This window comes from Aquarana catesbeiana, linkage group LG01 (genome assembly GCF_042186555.1).
Source record: "Aquarana catesbeiana isolate 2022-GZ linkage group LG01, ASM4218655v1, whole genome shotgun sequence".
Taxonomy (NCBI): Eukaryota; Metazoa; Chordata; class Amphibia; order Anura; family Ranidae; genus Aquarana; species Aquarana catesbeiana.
In genome coordinates this window covers 228,320,546-228,346,177 of record NC_133324.1, presented here as the reverse complement: position 1 = coordinate 228,346,177, position 25,632 = coordinate 228,320,546, and the positions used below count along the sequence as shown (strand labels likewise).

General features: G+C 41.8%; 1 protein-coding gene across 1 annotated transcript in view; it reads right to left on the bottom strand.

Moving 5' to 3' along the window:
• VSIG10 (V-set and immunoglobulin domain containing 10) overlaps positions 1-25,632 on the bottom strand; it is a 58,785-nt gene that overhangs the window by 20,934 nt on the left and 12,219 nt on the right. The window contains exons 3-4 of the mRNA XM_073625627.1: positions 18,203-18,508; positions 14,768-15,031 (exon numbers count right to left, since the gene is read on the bottom strand). Of these exons, the coding sequence (XP_073481728.1) occupies positions 14,768-15,031; positions 18,203-18,508 (570 nt within the window). The remainder of the gene's footprint in view (positions 1-14,767; positions 15,032-18,202; positions 18,509-25,632) is intronic.

The window sequence follows — 25,632 nt, the reverse complement described above, 5'->3', positions numbered from 1 at the left end:
ACTCAACCCCTCTTCCTTCCTTGCAAACTCTCAGGAGAGTGAGAGAGAGATCTGTACATGATGTCATAAGCCTAGGCTTTTTACCAGACAAGAAACAGGAAGTGGGTGGTATAAGGTATTTACTGGCAGAAAAAAAATGTTTTATTATCCAAAGTTAAAACAACGAAGGGAAGAAGATTTAATAGATGGAAAGTTGAAAAAATGACTGAAGTTCCGCTTTAGCCTAGGTTCACACAACTGTGATGTGATGTACTGCAAATTTGATCTGTTTTTTTTTTTTGTCCTGTGTGAGGTGCGAATTTGCCTTGGGTTTTGAGGTGGACAGGTACGAATTTACAGTGATTTTACTGCAAATTTCAGGAGGCAGACAGTGAACAATTTGCAGAGATGTGAACTGTGCGCTGCAAGTTTACTTCATGTTCAATTGAAGCCTATGAAATTTCGCACTGCACCATAGGAATTTGTATCGCACCGACAGTCAACATACACATGACCCTTTTTTTTTCTTGCACCAAATTCGCAACGCATAGATGTGAACCAAAACCAGGGAATACTATGCTTTTTACATGACCAGCAAATCTGTGTGTTCCTAAACGCATCAAACCCGCTGTAAATTCGCATCAGTGTGAACCCAGGCTTAAGGCTGCATTCACACCTGACCACTTCAAAGTCACGTATTTTTGACCGTGTTTTTGCCATGATTTTGTTCAGGTCACCAGGTCACCAATGTAAAAGGCAGAAAAAGCGCCTGTAATCTGCCCCGAAAAAGCTCATGGTTTTTTTTTTTGAGCTTAGGGCGTTTTTCAGGCGTTTTGTTTCAGGTGTCAAAACGCTCAGATGTCAACAGGTGCCATTGAAATTAATGGGATTTTGCTTGTTCTGCATTTTTCAGGTGTTTGTTCGGGCGTTTTATGAGCGTTTATGAGCTGAAAACGCTCAGGTGTGAATGCAGCCTCAATGTTTTTACAATTGAAAAAAAATTAACAAACTTAAATTTCATATTACATTAAAGTCAATGAGGGACTATTCAAGGGGTGTGAGTATATTGTTTTCCAGGACTACCTTATTCACAAAAATTGATGCACAAATTGATGTAGAGGGCAGATTTATTTTTCTGATGGGAACTTGGGAATCACATGCATGCGTGATCATAAATGTATATATACCTCCACCATTTAATTTAACAGTATTGCAATGTCTTTCCAGATTTCTAGCGAAATATCCACAGGTTCCAGTATATGTCATGGGGGATTTTAACAGTACTCTGGACATGTCTTTAGATGTGCACAGGAAATACTGCCCGCAGGGCCCCAGGATATATACAGCTCTTGCCAAATTTTTAACAGAAATTGGGCTTTTTGATTTATGGCGGTGTAAGTTTCCTTTTAAAGCACAATTTTCATGTCACTCACTAACGCATTCCACTTTGTCTCGCATTGATTTAGTATTGGGCAATACATCAACGCACTACTATGATCCAAAGGTCACCTATCTTGCCAGAGGTCTATCCGACCATTCCCTGGTACAACTCAGTCTGAATCCGTTCTGGATTCCTCTGTTTAGAGACACTAAACATATGCAAACACAAATTCAACACTTTTTCCTGGATAATAAACATTCTGCCCCACCGGGTATAGTTTGGGACACTCTGAAGGCTTTTATCAGGGGGATGTGTATCAAGGAAATAGCCACATTTAAAACAAATAGCAGACAATGGGCAGCTGACGCCAGTATAGCGGTAGACAAAGCAGAGGAGGAATTTTTACAAGCACCCACACCTGATAGTGAAAGAAAATGGAAAGACGCACAAAAAATGTATCGCACCATACATACCCAACAAGCCAAAAACAAACGTTTCTTTACCTCACAAACATACTTTGAAGAGGGGGGAAAAAACAGGCCATATGTTATCGGTAATAGCCAAATCGCAACAACAATCACCAATTATTCACCGCTTGGCAGTGTCACCAACACAAGTAGCTATGGACACCCCTTCAATTATGCAGGGATTCTGTACCTTTTTTCAGGATGTGTATTCCTCAAAGGTGAATTACCCCGAAGCCGCCTTAACTGAGTTTTTAGATGGAATCTCTCTTCCGACAATACAGGGGGAAGACAAAAAACTGCTAAATGCACCTATATCTCTAGAAGAATTGCAACTTGCATTAGCAACATTTCCCAATTCTAAGGCTTCCGGGAAATGATGGTCTCCCAATTGAGATGTATAAAAAGTTTGGTGGCATACTCCTACCGGAATTGCTCCACACCATTGAGGAAGCACATGCTAATGACTCCTTACCAGATTCCATGTACGAGGCAGTGGTGGTGGTACTGTTGAAACCCGGGAAGGATCCTAACCAACCTGAGTCATACAGGCCCATATCACTTTTAAATAACGATTTAAAATTGATCACTAGAGTCCTCACTATGAGGCTGTCCAAGGTGGTGACAAAAATAGTACACCCGGATCAATCGGGATTTATACCTAACAGATCCACAGCACACAATCTTTGCAGATTATATCTCAATATGCAAATTCCAACAGATAATCAAGGTCAAAGAGCTATCCTTTCACTAGACGCCGCTAAGGCATTCGATAGCGTAGAATGGGATTACCTTTGGAGGGTGCTAGAGAAATTCAATTTAGGGGAGACATTTATTTCCTGGATTAAACTACTGTACAGGGCACCGAAAGCTTGCATTAGAATTAACAACACGCTATCTCCCTTCTTTGACCTTCACAGGGGAACAAGACAGGGCTGCCCACTATCCCCATTGCTCTTTGCTCTGGCCATACAGCCTCTGGCTTCTGCTATCAGAGGGAACCCGGCTATATGCGGTTTTAAAAGGAAAAATTTGGAAGATAAAATAGCCTTGTATGCTGATGATGCGCTCATCTTTTTGGGCGACACGTCTGCCTCTTTAACAAATCTCATGGAGTTAATCTGTAAATTTGGATCGTATTCGGGGTTCAAGATAAACTGGGACAAATCCACACTGTTACCACTAGATCCCCTTGTATCGCCTCTTCCTTCAGCAGCAGACCAGATCAAGGTGGTAGATACTTTCCGATATTTAGGCATAGTTATCCATCCCAACCTAGAACTATATGTTAAACTTAATATAAATCCTCTGATTAAAAAATTCCAGGAAAAAGCAGTTAGTTGGATTAAACTTCCCCTCTCGGTAGTAGGCCGATGTAATTTGATAAAAAGGGTCTGGGGTCCACAACTTTTGTATGCGCTCCACAACGCCCCTATCTGGATTCCTATTCACGTTTTCAAAAAATGTAACACCATATTTCGCTCCTTAATCTGGAGGAAACAGGTGCCGCGTATTAAATTGGAAACATTACAGGAGGCGAAGGACACGGGCGGGCTGGCAGTCCCGAACCCATACTATTACTTCATAGCGGCCCTATTACAGCACCTAACGGGATGGCAGAGCCCCGAGTCATCTGACCCCACGAGTAATATCATACGCACTATACTCTCGAGTGGGGTCCTTGTGGAGTGCTTGGAAGCAGGAGAGTTCCGCAAAATACCTGAATACCAAACTATGATGCTTATAGATAAAATATGGTACAAGGCCAAGCAACACTTTCACTATGAAGGGTACACGGAATGGTCTCGTATATGGAACAATAGCAACTTTCCCGAACTGTGTAAATTAAAGGGCTTCTCTGCGTGGTCTAGGAGCGAGGTGGTGTATATCCAGCAGCTATACCAGGGTCGACTTCTACGGGACTTTCAATCCTTAAGGGAAAAATATGGCATACCAAATGTTGTGTTTTTTCAATATTTACAACTTAGGCACGCCATCTCAGCACAAGCTAAACTGTCCAAATGGGAATTAACTAGACCGACGGTGTTCACACAACTAGTAACTTCAATGTCTAGGAAAGGACAGGACAAGCTGGGGGGAAGATATAGGCCACATCACAGACGAGGAATGGTCTGCTATAATGGAGAATGTACGCAAGGTGTCTCTCTCCTCCTCCCAAAAACTTACACAATTATTCATTATACACCGAACTTACCGTACCCCATATAAATTACATAAATGGCACAGAAGAGATGACCCTTTTTGTCCTCGGTGCAAGATAGATAATGGTACTCTCGTGCACATACTCTGGAAATGCCCAAAATTGCAAAGGTACTGGTCTGAAATAATCAGCTCTATAAATAAAATATGGAATCTTACATTTGTGGTTGACCCCAAGCTGTGTCTGTTGAGATGGTTAGACGAGGAACTATATACACCGCACACTTACATTATCAGAATATTGTTTATTGCCAGAAAACTTATAGCTAAAAAATGGCTTTCGGTGTCACCGCCAGCACACGCAGAATGGGTTAATACCATAAATGACACTCTATTGAGGGAAGAGTTGACATACCAGCACAGAGGCAGCCCAGCAAAGTTTGAACGTATATGGGATCCATGGTTGGGGGTACCTGGTTTAGCCCCCTTCCAACTGATCCAAAATAAAATACTTGGTGGCAGGACATAGAAGCATACTCCCCCTTATCTGAGAAAGGAGGCTGTCTACACTAGATGGGTAAAGGGTAATATGGTGACATAGAGACTCAGAAAGTGGATCAATCTGACATAATATTCTTGATGAGAAGTTGTCTTACTCTGCAGTGACAAGTTATATGGTTTACTTATATATTAGTTAAAGGAAGAATACTGGAACCCCCCCCCCCCCTACTGTTTAGGGGGGAGGGGTACCTCTGCACCAACCGATTGTCCTTTCAAGGGCCGGGAGCGGGGTAGAGGTACAAAGCACTAAAAGGACACGCTTACTAAACGTAGAAAATACACGAAATGGCAGAAACTGGTATGGACATGTAGAGATTTGTCTTCTTAAATTGATTGTAAGCTCACATATACCTTAACAATGCAGGAGAAGCAATTTGACTGGTTGTACATTTAGATAATAATATGTCCTTGGCAATGTAATTTGATGTATGTTTTTGTTTTTGTTTTAAGGAAGAGTTTTTTTTTTCTCTTCCTATGTTTTATAAATAAATTTAAAAAATCTGATTTAAAAAAAAGTCAATGAGGGACTATTTTGATGGTCACCTTTGCTGCTTTTGAGGGCTTTCAGGGAAACTATTGTTGTCCAAACAAGGGGGATCTTTGCTAATTTAAAAAAAAAAAAAAAAAAAAAAAAAAAAAAAACAAGTATGGGGCTTTTTTTATAAAGACTTGGAAAATACACAAATCTTTTACATTACAGGTTGGTGGATGCCTTAAAGCTGTATGTGCTGTATGAACCACCACAACATTGAGTTATAGCAAACTTCGCAAGCACATCGTTGACTGTGGAATTTATTAAATTATTTTTATAATTAGCTTTGCTTATAGCCACGGCATCCAAAGTACTTTCATTTGGATAAGTCACAAAAGGCATTTTTGCTAGTTTTTGAACTGACGTGTGTTTCTTCAAGTGTGCTGTGCCAGGCAGAACTAGTATCTACAAAATCCTTTTTTTTCCCAGGAACAGAGAGGTTTTTTTTGTAATTTGACCAGAAACAGGCGGTCAAATGCAGAGTAAGCCACAGAGTTTAAAGCCACAGGGAGGTGTCTTCCTAGAAAAAAAAAAAAAGCTACAGTCCTCAGGAAGGGATGAGCAAAACTTTAGTTTGGTTGCAACACCAGCAAGCCTAAATGCAAAGACAGAACATACCGACAACTGTTTTAAAAAAAATAAGAGATCGAGCATTTAGATTTACAGTGCCTTGCAAAAGTATTCATGTATGGCATTTTTGGTGTTTTGTTGCCTCACAACCTGGAATTAACATGGATTGTTTGAGGATTTGCATCATTTAATTTACAGAACATTCCCACAACTTTGAAGATGTTTTTATTTTTTTATTGTGAAGCAAACATCAAATAGGACAAAATAACAGAAAAAGTCAATGTGCATAACTATTCACCCCCCTAAAGTCAATACTTTGTAGAGCCACCTTTTGCGGCTATCACAGCTCCAAGTCCCTTTGGATAAGTCTCTATGAGCTTGCCACATCTTACCACTGGGATTTTTTCCCATTCCTCCTTGCAAAACTGCTCCAGCTCCTTCAAGTTGGATGGTTTGCGCTTGTGAACAGCAATCTTTAAGTCTGACCACAGATTTTCTATTGGATTGAGGTCTGGGCTTTGACTAGGCCATTCCAAAACATTTATGTTTCCCCTTAAACCACTCAAGTGTTGCTTTAGCAGTGTGTTTGCGGTCATTGTCCTGCTGGAAGGTGAACCTCCTTCGCCTCAAATCACACACAGAGTGGTACAGGTTTTGCTCAAGAATATTCCTGTATTTAGCACCATCCATCTTTCCCTCAACTCTGACCAGTTTCCCAGTTCCGACTGCCGAAAAACATCCCCACAGCATGATGCTGACACCACCATGTTTCACTGTGGTGTTCTTTGGGTGATGTGATGTGTTGGGTTTGCGACGTTTTCTTTGATAGCCAAAAAGTTCAATTTTAGTCTCATCAGACCAGAGCATCTTCCTCCATACATTTTGGGACTCTGCCACATGCCTTTTCGCAAACTCTGAATGTGCCATTTTGTTTTTTGCTGAAAGCAATGGCTTTCTTCTGGCCACTCTGCCATAAAGCCCAACTCTATGGAGCGTACGGCTTATTGTCGTCCTATGTACAGATACTCCAGTCTCTGCTGTGGAATTCTGCATCTCCTCTGGGGTTACCTTAGGTCTCTGTGCTGCCTCTCTGATTAATGCCCTCCTTGCCCGGTCCGTGAGTTTTGGTGTGCGGCCGTCTCTTGGCAGGTTTGCTGTTGTGCCATGTTTTTTCCATTTGGTTATGACAGATTTGATGGTGCTCCTAGGGATCATCAAAGATTTGGATTTTTTTTTATAACCTAACCCTGACTTGTACTTCTCAACAACATTGTCCCTTACTTAACACTTCATGGCAGTGTTTGGTTAGTAGTGCCTCTTGCTTAGGTGTTGCAGCCTCTCGGACCTTTCAGAAAGGTGTGTATATGTAATGACAGATCATGTGACACTTAGATTGCACACAGATGGACATCATTTCACTAATTATGTGACTTCTGAAGGTAATTGGTTGCATCAGAGCTTTTTATGGGCTTCATAACAAAGGGAGTGAATACATATGCACATGCCAATTATCATTTTTTTATTTCTGAAAAATAGTTTTATGTACATATTTTTCTAATTTTACTTCACCAACTTAGACTATTGTGTTCTGATCCATTACATATAATTCAGATTAAAAAACATTGAACTAAAGGCTGTAATGTAACAAAATAAGTAAAAAGCCAAGGGGGGTGAATTTAACCACCTCAATACAGGGCACTTACACCCCCTTCCTGCCCAGGCCATTTTTCAGCTTTCAGTGCTGTCACACTTTGAATGACAATTGCGCAGTCATGCTACACTGTAACCATGTGAAATTGTTATTTTCTTTTTCTTTTTTGATTTTCTTCACACAAATAGAGCTTTCTTTTGGTGGTATTTAATCACTCCTGGGTTTTTTATTTTTTCAAAAAAAAAAAAGACCAAAAATTTTGAAAAAAAAAGTTTTTCTTAGTTTTTTCAGTAAATTTTGTAAATAAGTAATTTTTCTCCTTCACTGATGGGCACTAATGAGGTGGCACTGATAAGCTGCAATGATGGGCACTGATGAGGTGGCACTTATAGGCACTGATGAGGCGGCACTTATGGGCACTGATGAGGAGGCACGAATATGCCACACTTATGGGCACTGATAGGTGGCACTGATGAGTACTGATAGACGGCACTAATGGGTGGCACTGGTGGGCACGGATAGGCGGCACTGATGGGCGGCTTTGATGGGCATTGATGGGTGGCATTAACGGACAGCAGTGATGAGCATTGATGGGCAGCAGTGATAGCCAGCACTGACTGGCATCACTAGTGGCCACTGATTGCTGGCACTTGTGGGCACAAATTGGTGGCACTTGTGGGCAGTGATGGGCAATTATTGCTGGCACTAGTGGACACTTAATTGTAATCAGGGCACTGATGATCTTTGCCCTGATTACATACCTAGCTGTCCCCTGTGAGGAGATGCTGCTGATCGGCTCTCCTCTCCTCACACTCTGTCAGTGTGAGGCGAGGAGCACCGATTACCGGCATCTCCGTGTTTACATGTGACCGGCTGTGATTGAACACAGCCAATCACATGTTTAAAGAGCCGCGGCTCTTTACACAGATCGGGGTCACGGCGAGTCATAGCAACACAGCGTGGCCGCGATTTCCGCGCTGCTCGCCCCCAGGGGCGCGCGAGAGCAGTTGTTCTGAGAGGCGGTCATATGATGTCCACCCAAAACGAGACCCGCACCGTCCAGCTGTCATTTGACGGTGGGTGGGCGGCAAGTGGTTTTAAGCATGATGTCCATTTTTACAATCTGTTTAAGTACATCCCCAAATTTTATTAAGTACTATGGTGATAGGGGCGTGAGGAATGTGGGGTGGCAGTTTGAAGTTGTTTTAATTAACCTTTAAAATAATGTAGCTGGGTGCTGAAAAAAAAAAAGGCAACTTACAAACACTGATTAAAGAAAAAATGAAAAAACCCAATACAGCACACATCTAAACATTGTAAATTAGGGTTACCAAATACTTGATATTATCCCCTATACACTATGTCTGCATAGGCATGGCTGAGTGACACCTGTGCGGTGTATCACCCTTTCCTATGCTCAGAGACATTTGAGCAGTGACTGTGTCAATCGTCTTCTTGTGGAGCTAACCCACTGAGTATAGACACCATTTGACAGCTTTATCCCAGCTTGCACAGTATTGTCCATGCACTGACCCAGCATTTCAGATCCACCCTGACTACATTGATCAGTGATACCCGCTTACCTTTATGCCTTGTTCCAGTTTATGTGACATATCTCTGGGATAATCTCCTTGATGGCTATGTGCAATAATTTCATTTTTGGACTGTTTCCATTCATTCCATTTTGCCTATACTTTGGAGCCCCCTCACATTGTAGTGAGATTGGATTTACTGTGCTCTAGCTTTAGCGGTGTGCATGATTGATGTGCATATGTATGATGTACTGCTTACCAAAAAAAAAGAGAAGAGAGAAAACGAGCTCTGCTAAACAAAAACCCATGAAGGGATGATCTGTATACACCCTATTAAAGTTTACCTAAGTACGGTATTGTTGCTGTAGCCAAAGAATCAATGCAAACAAACAGGTAGATACTGGTATCCCTACCAGGATCAAAAAGCAGCTACTTCAGCATCAAAAAGTCTAACCTGGGTATGTTTCTTTAAAATTGCCAAATTTTATTTTGCCCCCATTGGGACTGTGTTCCAAAAGTTAATAAATTACACCTTGATTGACTATACAGCTTCACTCTGTATCCTCCTCAAGGTTCTCACAAGGGGAGATAACCTCACAGGAGGGTAAAGTTCTAATTCCATTCAGAATGGAGGTAGGCCCCTTTCACACTGGGGCGGTTTGCAGGCGTTATTGCGCTAAAAATACCGCCTGAAAACCGCCCCAAAACAGCCTCCGCTGTTTGTTCAGTGTGAAAGCCCGAGGGCTTTCACACTGAAGCGGTGCGCTGGCAGAAGAAAAAATCTGTCAGCCGCATCTTTGGAGCGGTGAAGGAGCGGTGTATTCACCACTCCTAAATCGCTCCTGCCCATTGAAATCAATGGGACAGCGCGGCTATACCGCGGCAATACCGCGGCTATAGCCGCGCTATACGAATGGTTTTAACCCTTTTTTGGCCGCCAGCGGGAGGTTAAAACCGCACCGCTAGCGGGCGAATACCGCGGTAAAACAGTGCTAAAAATAGCGCTGTTTTACCGCCGACACCCCCTACCGCCCCAGTGTGAAAGGGGCCTTAGAACTTTACCCTCCTGTGAGGTATCTCCCCTTGTGAGAACCTTGAGGAGGATACAGAGTGAAGCTCTATAGTCAATCAAGATGATTTACTGCTAGCAGTCCCTCCTTCCCTCTTTGACAACGTTGACCTTTTTATCTTTGCACAGGTGGTGGTGTGTCATTTTTGCAGTTTTATTTGTTACACTGGTTCAATAAAATGAATACTTTTACAAATCCCAGGTGTCTCTGTATAAGATAATTCTTTGGATCTGTAATCCTTTATTTATAAACAGCACCAAAATTCTAAAGGTCAAATTGGGGAAAGTCATATCAGATTTGTGTTTGACCAGAATTCAGATATGAAGCTGGCCAGACATGGGTCAGATTTTTTTCATTCAGCCAGTGGGTTGATTGAAAAGACTGACCTGATTGCCCTTTCCACACATTCAATGTGGACGCATGAATCCTCCCCACTGTGTCATTGTATTCTGACAGCGGGAAGATTCCCCTGCTGTCAGAATACACAAAACGGCACTGCAGCCTATTGCCTGCAACAGGGTATTTGATCAGAAGTTGATAGGTAGATCAACTTCTATCCAACCACAGTGGCCACACATTGATGGAAATTTGGGCGGTTCCTGCTGACCCAGCCAATTTTTAATCGTTATATGACCAGTCTTAGCTGCCACACACATAAATGTACCCTTCTATGGTATAAACAATAGATTTAATGTGCTGACAGATACAGAGAGCATTTATGTGTAAATGTTTATGGGAACGATCAAGTATCTGTGCAGACCTTAACTGATGGGAAAGAAAATCGATTAGATGAATGTTATTGATTTTGTTTTTTTTGCTTCTGCTTTTTCCCCATTTCAGACCTGTGTGTGCAGTCTTTTCCTCTCCTCTTCACAGGCATTACCCTTGTTCATAAGAATGTTGGCTTAAATGCCAGATCGCACATGCTCATGCACCTGCGGACTTTGTAACTCTAAAGGTGACCATACATGATATAATCTGATTGTACAATCTTCTTTGTATCTACCATCAACTTTACACATACAGTACTTTACACTATAACATTGTTTTGGTCGATGTAAAGAATATTGCGCTAAAGCCCCCTACACACGATTGGATTTTCCGCAAACAAAACCTCGGACCTTTGTCCAAAGGTGTGTGCCTGGATTTTGTCTTGCATACAAACGGCAAGGAATTGTCGGCCAACAAACACGAACGTAGTGACGTACTACGTGATTTTTCAGCTCTGTAGCGGCACCCTTTGGGCACCTTCTACTAATTTTGTGTTGGTAGAAGTTTGGTGAGTGTTGATTCGCGCTTTTCATTTTGTGCTTTTCATTTCGTTTCTGGGCGGCCGTTCGTCAACCAGCCATGTTGTGGAATCAGAGGAGATAACGTGTTTTATATATTATTGGCCTTGGATTTATTGCTTTGACCCAAGTCCAGTCCAGGAACAGGAGGAGGAGGAGTTCCTGGACCAAAAATTGGTTGCTTTATTAATTGTGACCAATTATGTAATATGCCTTTGCTGCGGGAGCTCCAGGAGAATAATTCGTATGATTTTCGGAATTATCTCTGGATGACGGACCCCTGCTTTCACCAACTCTTGGCATTGGTGACCCCCTTTATTAAGAAGCAGGACACATGCATGAGGCTTTTATTTTATTTTTTGGTTGAATAAAAATGATTTGATTTGTTATATTTTTGGATGCATAGAATGCAATTTTTGGTTAAGTTCTATTGGCAGATAGCATGTCTAACTGTATTTGTTTTCTTTTTTTAATGCACAATAAAAAAAATTGTATATAATAATACTTGGCTATGTGTTTTACTTCAAATGACAGTTTGGTAGTAGGCAGTTACATTTAAAAAAAATACAATTTAAAATTGACAAGGAGCACCAACATAGTTGTATCTTTGATCTTAAAAATTACAGGATAATGGTGTTGTGGTAACTTGCCCAAAAAAAAAAAAAAAAAAAAAAGCATAATAATATTATTCTTGATAACACTAGAAAAAAAAGCCTTTGAAAATTTGTTTGCAATAGGGGCCCTTTCAGTATTTTAGGCGGACCTGAACAGATGCTCCATACAGGTCTATGGAGCGACGGATGTCAGCGGTGACATGTCCGCTGACATCTGACCCGCTCCGATCAGCTAAAGTGTGACGGAGGAAAACCCTACTTTTACATCCGTCTGCGGATCGGATGAAAACGGACTCTACGGTCCGTCTTCATCCGATCCCCCATAGAGGAGAGGGGCGCTTTGACAGGTTGGTCCCTGCAGTGTGTAGAGATAGACCTGTCATCTGCCTGCTCAGCGGGGATCAATGGAGCAATCCCCCGCTGAGCAAAGCGGAGCCCGTACATGGACACATCCGTGTGAAAGGGCCCTAACTCCATCAGTATAACCAGCAAAGCAGCTTAAATATTATCCCTTTAAAGAAGAAGAGAATTGTGCGCTGCATTTGGAGATTTCATAATTTGCCGCGTCACGAATGTTAATTCTCCATTACGAACGCTAGTTTACAAGACCGACCGCTTCCATCTCGTCCTTGCTTCCGAGCATGCATGTTTGTACTTTGGACTTTTGTCCGACGGACTTGTGTACACACAATCGGAAAATCCGACAACAGACATTTGTCCGCAGAAAATTTTAAAAATCCGACAATTGTCCGATGGAGTGTACAAATGGTCAGATTTTCCGCCAATAGCCTGTCATCACTCAATTCCTGTCAGAAAATCTGATTGTGTGTATGAGGTTTAAGACTGTACAATGAGGGCCAGCTTAACACTGTATTCTCCAAACGTCAGGCCAGTTATTCAACATTCCTCCATTCCACCAGCAACACAAGAGTTTTAGTGTTAGAATCTTGCTCTCAATAGGCGCTTACTGCATACCCTTTGCAAAAGCTATTTCCAAGTAAACATGACATATTTTTATAAACCAATTACAGCTCTGGTACTTTCTCTTAAAGCGTATCTATGGTCAAAATGTAAAATCGTATATTCATTTCCTCATTGTATTTCAGTTATTTCCAGCCTATTATTCTGAACCATCTTGAAGTTTATACATTTTGTGAAGATCCCCACAGATTTACTTTCTTGAATTCTGTGACACATATTCACTGTGCCCTGTGAGTAGGCACAGCCGTGTCACACATTTTACAGATCCTGCCTTCTGATCTACCGAGGTGCTGAGGAGTTTCAGGAGGTGGAGTCAGTACAGGAATTACTGCCCGCAGACAGCAAGGTACCATGGGATATGTAGTCCTTAGAAATTTATAGCAAACAGCAGAGGAAAAGCATCAAAACATGCAGGAAATTCAGGAAGTTGTGGAAAGAGATGACCAGCAGAGAGACAGCACTCACAACATGAAAGGGAAATTAAGTAAGCTTATATTGAATTATAAAATATAACTATTGTTTTTCATTGTATCAGCATTGTAATAACAATGCAGTCCATGATTTGACCATAGATTTCCTTTAATGCAAATATGTTAGAAAATTGCTTTGCATGCATTTGTATACTAGCAATAAAACAAAATAAAGAATGTGAACCTGTGAAGATATAATTATGGAAAAAATTATAACGGATGCGCTAGCCAATTATTAACAGAAACGGCTGCACCTGGGACTCTCTGAATACCAGGAGATAAAAATAGGTGAAATAAATGAAGTGCGCCGTCTCTTAAAAACATAATGAGCTAACCAAACGCTCACAAACACTTATATTTATTAAGAAAGAATCGCACTTACAGATTGCTTGAATCCAGCACAGAATCTCATGGTGGCCAGGCCACCTGCATCGCAGACCAGGCGTGCAGACGTCACGGCTGACTCTGCCCGACATGTTTCCCACAGAGGGGGTCAACTGGGATTGGCGCCTTCTGAGGGGAAATGCGTCGGGTGGAGTCAACCGTGACGTCAGCGCGCACGGTCCGCACTGCAGGCGGCCAGGCCACCAAGAGATTCTGTGCTAGATTCAAGCAATCTGTAGAAGCGATTCCTTTTTAATAAATATACATTTTAAAGAATAATGCACTATTGGTCCTCCTTTCCATTTTTACTCCTACCTGTGAGCCGCAAACTGTCCGGGGTCCACAGAGACAGTGATACAGATTGATGCCTCTCAGCTGAGAGCTGTACACATGCCCATTGACCTTTGAAATCTGGTAAGCAGCCATTTACCTTTTGAGCATGGTGGTGATGCATGCAGCACTTTGAAGGTTTTGGAATAGCGTCCTTTCAGCATTTTACACCATTTGGGACAGTTTGAGTAAACAACCTGCAATAGAGTTCTTTTGGGGATTTTTTCTGTTTCGGATTTTTACATTTTATTATTTTAAATGTTCATTCACTTATGTTATTATACATGCCACTATTGTTATTGAAGTTTGCTCACCTTGTGTCAATCTATTGGTGTTGTGCTGCATCACATGTTTAAAACTATTAGCAAACAGCTGTGCACGTTTTTTAAAGAGCACTAGTACTTGTGTTTGTGAGCTTTTGGTTAGCTCAATACATTTTTTAGAAACAGCGCACTTTATTTATTTCACCTAAGATATAATTATGCAAGGTACCATTGCTGACTTTTGTAAAGATGCATTTTCCTCATCCTTGATTCATATCTAGAAAACCACTAACCTGGAACAAGCATGCATCCAGAGAAGTCTAAACTCCAGGAATGAGACCAGAATGACATCCCTGGAGTTTGCACCATTAAAAACCAAGTTACCAATGCTAACTTCAATATTTGTATCCTTACAGATTCCATTCCTAGGATGTGAACCACTCTACAAGCCACAGCCTATTCCAGAACTATAGTTGTTTAAAAAAGTACCAATTAATTAACAAATTAATCTACTCATATATTTATTAATCACTTACTTAAGTGAACTTCACAATGATCTTCTTTGACATCTTTTGCTATCTGGTGTTTTCCTTTACATGTGAGTGTTTGGCCAGCACTGAACTGAGAACCATTTAATGAAGCCACCAACGTGTCCGAAGTGTCATTAAAGTAGGTTTTGCCATCTTTTTCCCATTCCAGTATAGGAGCCGGATACCCTCCAGGCCAGCTGCATAGTAATGATACTTCATCACTTATCCCTGTGTAGTTGGCACTGCACTGTATAGGATGTGTTGGTGCATCTGTACAGAACAAAAAATAAATGTAATATATAACAAATATCCTTTTCACATAAACCAACCTGAGCAATTGAGACTGAGAAAAAGATGACAAATATATAAGTAGAGCCTACATTCAATGAAAACCACATTACAAAAGGACTAGTAGAACCAGATAGAGACAGCTGAAACTATTTGCAAACCTCCACTTTTCCAGTAAATCTAGTTTGAAACTGCATTGTCTCACCTTCCAAGTCTCTTTATCATGATGTCCTCACTGGCTAACTGGGGCTGAACTCAGCTCTTAAAGCGGAGTTCCGACTAAAAGAAAAAAAAATTGAAAGTCAGCAGCTACAAATACTGCAGCTGCTGATTTTTAATAATTGGACACGTACCTGTCCCAGGGTCCAGCGATGTGGGGGGACGAAGCCCCGCTCGTCTCCCCCTCCTCTCTGCGGAGCTGGCATTGTCAATGTGGGCGCCCGGCTGTGGCTTCACAGCCATGCACGCACTGCACATGCGCAAGCCGCGCTGCAAGCTGTGATTGGCCAGGCAATTATCTGGGACCTGTGACGTGTCCCAGATGATTGCCGAGAAGGAGGGGGAGAGGTGAACTTACTTCCGGTGCTGCAGTGCCCCGGGAGGAAGTGGGAGCTAGAACCCTCTAAAAAAGAGGGTTTCACCCCCCCCAAAAAAATGACATGCCAAAAGTGGCATGTCAGGGGGTCACCTTCCCTTAATGCGGAAGTTCCATTTTTGGGTGGTACTCCGCTTTATAGAAGAAGTTGCCTATATCTCTGGATTTGCTGATTGTTTTGAAATTTGTTTTTTACCGAAGGTAACCTATGCATTTTCTCATTATTATCCAGCTATAGAAAATTAAAGCAGGGTATATACCTTCAGCTTTTTTTTCGTTCAACCAGCGAGTTGGATTCCCGCATTCACACAAGCATTGTGGACAACAGGGACCTCCCTGTACGAATACGATGATCAGTGCTAAACGCTGGTTTTCTAGCAGGACCCTTTGACACAAGCTGGTCATTAGAACAGTCAGGTGTACACACAAAGCAAAATTTGTCTAGTTTCTGCTGAACTGGCTGACTTTCAGTTAATGTATACCCTGCTTTAGATATCACAAAAATACCTTAAAGTGATCCTAAACACACACTGTGTAATTTACATTGTCCCTTCTATTTCTGTATGTGGTACTGATGATGATGATGGCACTGTAATTATTTTAATTACTAAATCTGGAGAGTGCAAAATCTGGTGCAGCTCTGCATAGAAACCAATCAGCTTCCAGGTTTTATTGTCAGAGCCTAACTGAACAAGTTGAAATTAGAAGCTGATTGGCTACCATGCATGGCTGCACCAGATTTTGCACTCTCCTGTTTTAGTAAATCAACCTCACTTGTTAGCAATTCCTTCATTTGAAAAATAACAATTCTTGACAAACTTGAGCCTTCAGATTTTCTCAATGTTCCAATAGAAAACAAAGCGTTGATTTACCCTACTAACAAGAAGAAGATTGAAGGAACGTTCTTAAAACCAAAAGTTTGGAATGGAATTTTACTAGTGTTTGGCCAGCTTTAGGCAGGAATAAAACAAATCTATTCCCATTACTCAACAGGTGGCTTTCTTCCTGTGCTTTACATCATTCATAAAAAGGCAATGAAGGTGTGGATATGGCATGATTTCAACTAACCTAAAAGGCAAGTTTACCTTTAGGCTCGGTTCACACCTAAACCGGCCGCGGATCGCACAGCAATGCTGACCGTCCATGTTCTCCGTTTCAGGATGAATCAGGGCAAAACCTTTGTCTGAATTCGGGCCTGAAACGGAGGCAAAGACGCACAACGTTTCTGTGCAGTGTGCTCCGCAGCCGCCCCGAAGACATGTGAACTGGCTCTATAGAGAGCCGGTCATATTCTCCTGCTATGCGAATTGGATGCGGTGAAAACCGCATCCAATTCACATAGGTATGAACCCAGCCTTACACAAAAAAATGAAGAGCTGAATTAACTCCAAATATCATGGCCACCCCTCCAACAACTAAATAAATTTAAAAAATGTAATTGAATAATTACTTTTGAAATGACATTAACCACTTGCCGACCGGCTCACGCCGATATACGTCGGCAAAGTGGCACGTTCCCGCAAAACATTGTATGGGTACGTTGTTCCCTTTAAGATCTGCCAGAGGTGAGCATGCGCCCGCAGCACAGCAGGGGACACGATGCGCATGGCCGGCGGGCACAATCACCGCCTGGCACCCGCGATCACGGGCACGAGAGCCAGAACAGGGATTTGTGTGTGTAAACACACAAATCCCTGTTCTGTCAGGGGAGAGGAGCAGATTGGACAGATTGTTCCTACTAAGTAGGAACAGCGATATGTCTCCTCCCCCAGTCAGTCCCATCCCCCCACAGTTAGAAACACTAACTAGGGAATACATTTATTGATCGCCCCCTAGTGTTAACACCTTCCCTACCAGTGACATTTACATAGTAATAAGTGCATTTTTATAGCACTGATCTTTGTATATATGTCAGGGGTCCCAAAAATGTGTCAAAAGTGTCCGATCTGTCTGCCGCAATGTCGCAGTACCTCTAAAAATCGCAGATCACTGCCATTACTAGTAAAAAAAAATAATAATAATACAAATGCCATAAATCTTTCCCATAGTTTGTAGACGCTATAACTTTTTGCTCAAACCAATCCATATACGCTTATTGCGATTTTTTTACCAAAAATATGTAGAAGAATATATATTGGCCTAAACTGATGAAGAAATATGTTTTTTAAAAACATTTTTGTGGATATTTATTATAGCAAAACATAACACATTTTTTTTTTTTTTTTTTTCACAATTGTCGCTTTTTTTTGTCTATAGCGCAAAAAATAAAAACCACAGAGGTGATCAAATACCACCAAAAGAAACCTCTATTTGTGGGAAAAAAAGGACGTCAATTTTGATTGGGTACAGCGTCGCACAATTGTCAGTTAAAGCAACGCAGTGTCGTATCGCAAAAAATGGCCTGGTCATTAAGCAAGAAAATCTTCCAGTCTGTAAGTGATTAATAACATGAGATTTTAGTGACTTGGTTTATATCTACTTTAACTCATTATATACTGTCCAGTCAATGCTGTGAACCTGTTATGAAATGTAAGAATAATGTAGAGTATCATACTCACAATAGACCAGAAGCTGCAGAGTAGAGAAGACACGTTTACCGCTTGCGTGATTCTCTGCTGAACAACTGTAGCTTCCTTCGTAATTACGAGGAAAGTGGAGTATGGCGAAGTCAAGAGAGCTTCCATTTGCACTGTTAAACAGCTCTGAACTGTTATCCGGAGCATAGAAAAACACATCTATCTCGGGCTGAGGAATGGAATCCGCGGTGCAGCTGAAGTTCAAGCTAGAACCAACTGACGTATAAAGTGTACCATTTGGCAAAATGTTGGTTGGAGATATCCTAAAAGTCACATTGTGAGGGCCACCTAGGACAATAAAAGGGAGATCGGTAAACAAACACAGTAATGAAGCAAACTAAAAAATAAAGCCAGGATGGCATATATAAAAGATTTGTAACTTTGTTTTTTTGGGGGGATTTTTGAAATAATAAACAATAAAGAGTAGCACAGGATATGGGTTAACAAGTACAGCAAACAAAGGGTGTCATAAAAAGTACCCGCCATCAGTGCCAGAATACAAATACAGAGACAATTTAAATCTCCAAAGGATATGAAGTTATTCATAAAAGTAGGAAACAGTAAAAATACTAATTCTGTGGGGATTTCTCAATGACAAAATCATAAAATGCCCCTGTAAGGGAGGGAAGGGATGGATGAATTTGCTCATGAATCAGACACTAAAGACTGGAAAAGGAGGAAAAATGAAGAGAGACAGAGAGATGAAAAAGAAGGGGGGGAAGAGGAGAAGAACAAGCACAAAAGAGGAAATCGGGACATGGGAAAGGAAGAGGAGAAAAAAAGAGGGACAAGGGTACAAAGAGCTTCCATAAGGCCCGACCAAGCAGCAACATCCCTCAGGGCAGGGGATCCCCCAAGTAATTTCATAAAATTTGGGACCCATGGGTGTCTTCTGACCGAACTGTTACATCTATTTCTCCAGATGAGACATATAGGCCAGGATCTGGGTAGTTTATTTGTTCATAATACACAGGGGGGAGATACATATTACATATACTGGGAGATTACATATACTGGTGCACAAAAAATCTGGTGCAGCTGTGCATGGTAGGCAATCAGCTTCTAACTTTAGCTTGTTCGATAATGCTCCATTCACACTTGTGCAACTTGTCATGCAACTTTGGACATCAAGTCATTCCCCATGTTTTTTTATTATTATTATTTCAGGTACTTATATAGCGCTGTCAATTTACACATCGCTTTACATATATATTTTCCATTCACATCAGTCCCTACCATCAAGGAGCTTACAATCTAAGGTCCCTAACTCACATTCATACATATACATACTAGGGCCAATTTTTACACAGGATCCAATTAACCTACCAGCATGTCTTTGGAATTTGGGAGGAAACCGGAATACCCAGAGAAAACCCACGCAGGCACAGGGAAAACATGCAAACTCCAGGCAGGCGGTGTGGTTGGGATGTTTTCCAAGGTGTCCAATGATAACCATTATATATGCACCACTAAGGCCCCATACTGACTATTCGATTTTCTGCAGATTTTTGTCTTCAGATTTACCAAAACCATGTTGTGCAAGGGCCTGCCTGCATACAAATTGAAACTCTAATGCCGCGTACACATGGTCGGACTTTCCGACGGGAAATGTTCGATGTGAACTTGTTGTCGGAAAGTCTGACCGTGTGTATGCTCCATCGAACATTTGCTGTCGGAATTTCCACACACAAATGTTAGAGAGCAGGTTCTCAAATTTTCCGCCAACTTCACTTTGTTGACGGAAATTCCGATCGTGTGTACACAAGTCCGTCGCACAAAAGTTCACACATGCTCGGAATCAAGCAGAAGGAGCCGCACTGGCTATTGAACTTCCTTTTTCTTGGCTCGTAGTATATGTTGTACGTCACCGCGTTCTCACGTTCGTAATTTTAGGCCAACATTTGTGTTACCGTGTGTATGCGAGACAAGTTTGAGTCAACATGCTTCGGAAAAAAATCCACGGTTTTGTTGGTGGAAAGGTTTGACCTCATATTATATGATTTTGGTAAATCTGAAGACAAAAATCTAATAGTGTGTATGGGGCCTCAAAGTTGCAGCTACTTCAAAGTAGTTCATGCACTACTTTGGTCGGACTTTCATGCAACTAGTGGGTCATAGAGTGCAATGTTAACCCTCAGAAGTTGCATGAAAGCCGTACCTGAATGTTATACAATGCAACAGTTGTGCAACAGTTGTCCATTATCAATGGTCAAAGCCAAAGTCGTAGCCAAGTTGCACCCATCCAAAGTTGCGTCAAGATGTGGCGCAACTTTGGAGTCGTACAAGTGCGAATAGGGCCTTAAGCGTTGACAATAAAACTTGGAAGCTAATTGTTTTTTAGGAGTAATATACCAGCGTGAAACTGGCTTGTAAGCTTTTTCCTGGGCTAAGATGTTTCAGGAGCATTTTGAGGTAGGCAGCCAAATTTTATTCTAGCTCAAGAGTTTCTTCCAGGTCTGTTTCCCACTTTTGTACATAGGGAAGTTTACCAGGACCTGTAGAGTTTGGAGTGAAGAGTATAGAGCAGAAACTAAACCCCTGGAGTTAGGGTCCTTCTGGCAGCAGTTGAACGGTGTCAGGCGTGTGGGGCATTTCGTACTGTGCGTAATTAAACTGAAAATGTAATGTTTTATTGTAGCATAACGGAAGACTTCCCCAGCAGGTAGGTTCCAGTGCACCAGCAAATATTGGAAGGATTTGATTCCATCAATGGTTCATAGGCATACCCTGACCCCTTTCGTATGCCTCCACTGGAAAGCTATGAAGTTTCATAAGTGGGAAGAATTTGAGGGGTATCCAGAATTCCTGGGAAGGGCAGATGGATGGAGATAAATTTGCAGGAATATTTCACCATATCCCATTACCATAGAAACTGTAATAGAGATGGGTCAGAAATCTTGGGCCTCTGAGGAGGAAGGGGCCAAATTAAGTTGTGAATGGGAAAAGGAGAGCATTCAATGGTGGTTATATTTCTGACTTTTGGATGCTCTCAACTACCACTGCATGTTCCACATCTTCTGCTGCCTTATCCAAATTACGGTTTTTAAATTCCATCATGGAGGATGAGACACCATACTGGACCAATCAGGTTTGCGACCCAGGAAGTTAAACACAGAAATTTCCACAATAGATATAGGCAGTGGCGTCGCTAGGGGGTGGCTATTAGGGCTATAGCCCCAAATCTGGGTCCCATAGCCCCGAGTCTCTTAACATCAGAGATGACATCATCTATCTCCACCGGCCCCGCATCACCGCTTTCCTGCCCTTACTCGGAACTGGCGTATCCCATCTGGTCTATCCATCAGCGGAGCTTTCTTTACATAAACGGTCTCCCGGCAGCCCCTGTGTCCTGTGACGGCTGCTGGTGATCCTCCCCTGATGGTCTCTTCGGTCCATTCCTCAGTGGAGCCCTTCGTAGATAAGCGGGATCTGGTGGCTGCTGACAGGTATCTCACACACACACATTAAGATTCCCCTGGCATCCCCAGTGTGTGCAGTGTGACTCTCTGTCTCAGTGGCCAGATGACCTGCTGAGCCATCCACCTGGGGATCCTAAGTACTGCACACACATAAGAGCAACCTGAATATGATATTGGACTAGCTATCATTGTTTTTAATAAAGTGAATTCTATTCTTCTTATTTTTTTTATTTTTTTTTTTTATTTATTTGAACTTTGGCTACTTTGCTCTTTCTGCTTGCAGTTCCTGAAATACGCTCAGTATATGCTGTGGTGAATTACTCGTGGACTCTCTGGGACACACTGGGTTGGCTGCTTGCAGTGACAATTTTTTTTTTTTTTTTTACACATGAATTTGCGAACATTTCAGTGGTGTTATTCATGCACTTTCAATTTAGATCAATTTGATTTAATGTAATTTAATTCAATCAGATTAAATTGTATTTAATAATTTATTTATCTAATTAATTTACATCAATTCAATTTAAATTCATTGATTTATCGTATGTATTTATGTTTTTTTTTTAATAATATATTTTTTATTTATTACATTTTTTTTCTCCTTTTTCTTTTGTGAATGTTTTTTGCTGGCTGAGAAGTAACTTTAACTGTAGTTTTGTTAGCAGCGGGCACCAGTATCTGCTGCCTACCATGATCTCCAAATTGTAAACTGATCATTGCCGGGGTCAGCAGTGGCTGCCATGGCTCTGCCTCTACCCACCGCCCAACTAGGAGTCTTTGGCTGGAAGCTGGAGCACACACTGCACTTTCACTGTGCCCATCCTGTTACTCAATATCTCACTCACAAATGCTGTGAGTGAGATATTGAGAGACATGATTCGGAGTGAACAGCTTAATATGCTTGAGGTCGATGACTTTGCCCTGTGACCTTGTGATCTATCCAATTCCTGCTTTGGCTGCATCAGCAGCCGCACAGCAGGGATTGGACAGATCACATGAATTTCTTTTCAGAGATATTTGACAGATGGGGGAGGAGGCAATATGTCACCTCTTCACCACCTGTTTTAACCCCCTAAATCAGGGATAAGCAATTAGCGGACCTCCAGCTGTTGCAAAACTACAAGTCCCATCATGCCTCTGCCTCTGGGTGTCATGCTTGTGGCTGTCAAAGTCTTGCTATGCCTCATGGGACTTGTAGTTTTGCAACAGCTGGAGGTCCACTAATTGCATATCCCTGCCCTAAATGATTTATTAACACCACCACAACCACGTGCATTCCACTTGGTTGCGGAAAAGTTGCAGCACAGACCCTTTTATTTGAATTGGTTGCAGTTGGCAGTGCCCACCAAATGCAACTGGGTGTATAATTTGCCACTGTGAGGTATGAGGTGGTAGATTGTCTCACATTGTGCTGTGCTGAAAAGGGTAGTGCATGAAGTACTTTTTTGCAGCACGCACCACTGCAACACATCGTGTGAACTGGACATACCAGAGACAAGGCATTTTGTCTTATCATGTGATGGGACTGTGCTGTAATAGCCATCCACCACAGTCCCACCGCACCGAAAGGATGAAAAACACTGGTCTATACATGTGTTCTTTGATTTATGGCATATTTTCTTATTGTTTTAAAAACTATTTTATTGAAAGTACTAATATATATACAGTGTGTTCAGATCTATTAACTATTTATACTTTCATTCTTGAAAGTAGGTGCGTAAATTGGGGCAGGCTTTTAGGGGCTCATTGCTAAATGGACCAGTGCTGCCAGCCTGCCACCATTGCAGCAACAATGCATATTTGGTGGCACTGGCTGGCATGGCAAGTGATAATCCACATCTGGTTATAGGCTAGAGTGGCAAGTGACAATTCACATCTGGTGCCAGGCGATGGTGGCAAGCGACAATCCACATCTGGTGCCGGGGCGACGGTGGCAAGTGACAATCCACATCTGGTGCCAGGCAACGGTGGCAAGTGATAATCCACATCCGGTGCCAGGTGGCAAGTGACATGCCCAGGGCTCCCACTGATTCTACAGTATAGTGAGTTGAACCACTTCATTATATATTACAATGTAACAATAGAAATAATGTGCTTCAATCACCCTGACACCACATCAACCATGGTGCCATGATGATTGAAGCGCGTCCCCCAGGCCTTCAAAAAGGTTGGGGACCGCTGCCATGGGCTCTAGCCCTAGATCTTTTGCAGACCTAGCAATGCCCCTGGATGTAGGCAACAGTCTCTCAAGACCAAAGTTTTTAGTGGACTAACCCTTTAACCTCCCTGGCGGTATGATTATTTTGGATTTTAGGTGCTGAAAGCGGTACAATTATTTTGCATGGAAATTTGGCGTTTTATATTGTAGGTCTGTAAATCTTAACAATAACACACTTAAATCTGTCCAAACCAGAGTCTAGTAGATATCCCGGGTATGATAAAGTTTGAAACACAAAAACATAAATTATAATATAATAAATAAAAATAAATAATTAAAAAAAATAAAAAAAAATAGTAATAAAATAAATTTCCCCACAATTCACTATCGCTCAATTCTGCAAGTGTTCTAATTTACTATCGCTGTTTTCTAGCTGGTCTAAAGCCACTTTTGACGTAAAGGGACACTTTTTGGTTGCTATGGACAATCTCCAGTTTCCAGGCAGAAAGAACAGTGTATATCATGTAAAACTGCATGCAGGGCATGGGCCAGAGCACTGGGGACAAAAGGGATGTGAAATCATTTCATACAGTACTGTAATCTGTAAGATTACAGTACTGTATGTGTTATGATTTTGACATTTTTTTGAATTTGCCGCCAGGCTCCGCCCCCGTGCGTCGCGCCGCTCGCAGGGAACGGAGCCTGGCACGGAGAGGCTTCGGAGGAGGACGGAGCCCTCGGACACTGCGGGGGACATCGCAGGATCCCGGGGACAAGGTAAGTAACGCCGCCCCAGGATCCTGCAATGCGATCCCGAGTGTGGCTCGGGGTTACCGCTAATGGTACTGAATTTTAACCCCGAGCCAAACTCGGGAAAACCGCCAGGGAGGTTAAGCTTATTGAAAATCTTCTAGAAGGTTACTATACTTTTGTACCCCATAGGCCCTAAAGCCACACAATTACCATACCAAGGACAAGTGCAATTCCAGACAAACAGCTAACTGCACAGTTAAAATACATTTATGTTTACTGATCTACCTGCCAAAAAATTGTAATCTTGTGATAAGAACACATCTACATTATTAAATTTAGTTGTTTAAAATTAATGAAAATATCTCTCACATTATTATAACACAATGGACACCTTGGCAGAAGGAAAGTAATAATCCCGAGTGCTTTATTAAGGCAGCTGACATCATCAGCCCCACCAGCTGTCACCCACCACCATCTGATTGGATACAGGCTCTGTTTGGCCAACAATTTTTTACCAGGCTCCTTCAATTTTTCAATTGAGAGATGTCAGGCCAAAAGTTCCTCCATTCATGGACAACTTTAGTGAGTGTGGTGCCTGCAGGTACCATGGAAATGAAAATGAAAGTATTCAGTTCCACTGCTAGTGAGGTTACCACCCTGCAACCAGCCGTGAATAATTCTGACGTCACATTTGTCTGTTAGAGTTCTTGATTCCAGGTCATGGTATATCTGATAGTAGTTAGTCACACTCAGCTGGACTTGTTCTGTAATGTTAAAGAAGTTCATAGCAACAGCTTCTTCAGAAGTGAAGGTAGTGTCGTGCCCGTACTTCTGTGTAGTCACACTATTGTCTGTATTGTCAAAGGTCCTCCTTAGAGTAAAAAGATCTTGGTCTTTACGTAGTATTAAACCCTCAGCGTGTTTTTAGCTTATCACATTCCCCAGTAAACTGTTTGTTAAAATTTTTACCCCATCACTTGCAGTTGATAACTTTCAATGCTGCTGGCTCCTGCTCTCTCAGTGCTGCTTCCCTGAAGTTCTGGTCTTCACAGGAAGAGCTAATAGTGGACAGTGCAGTCCAA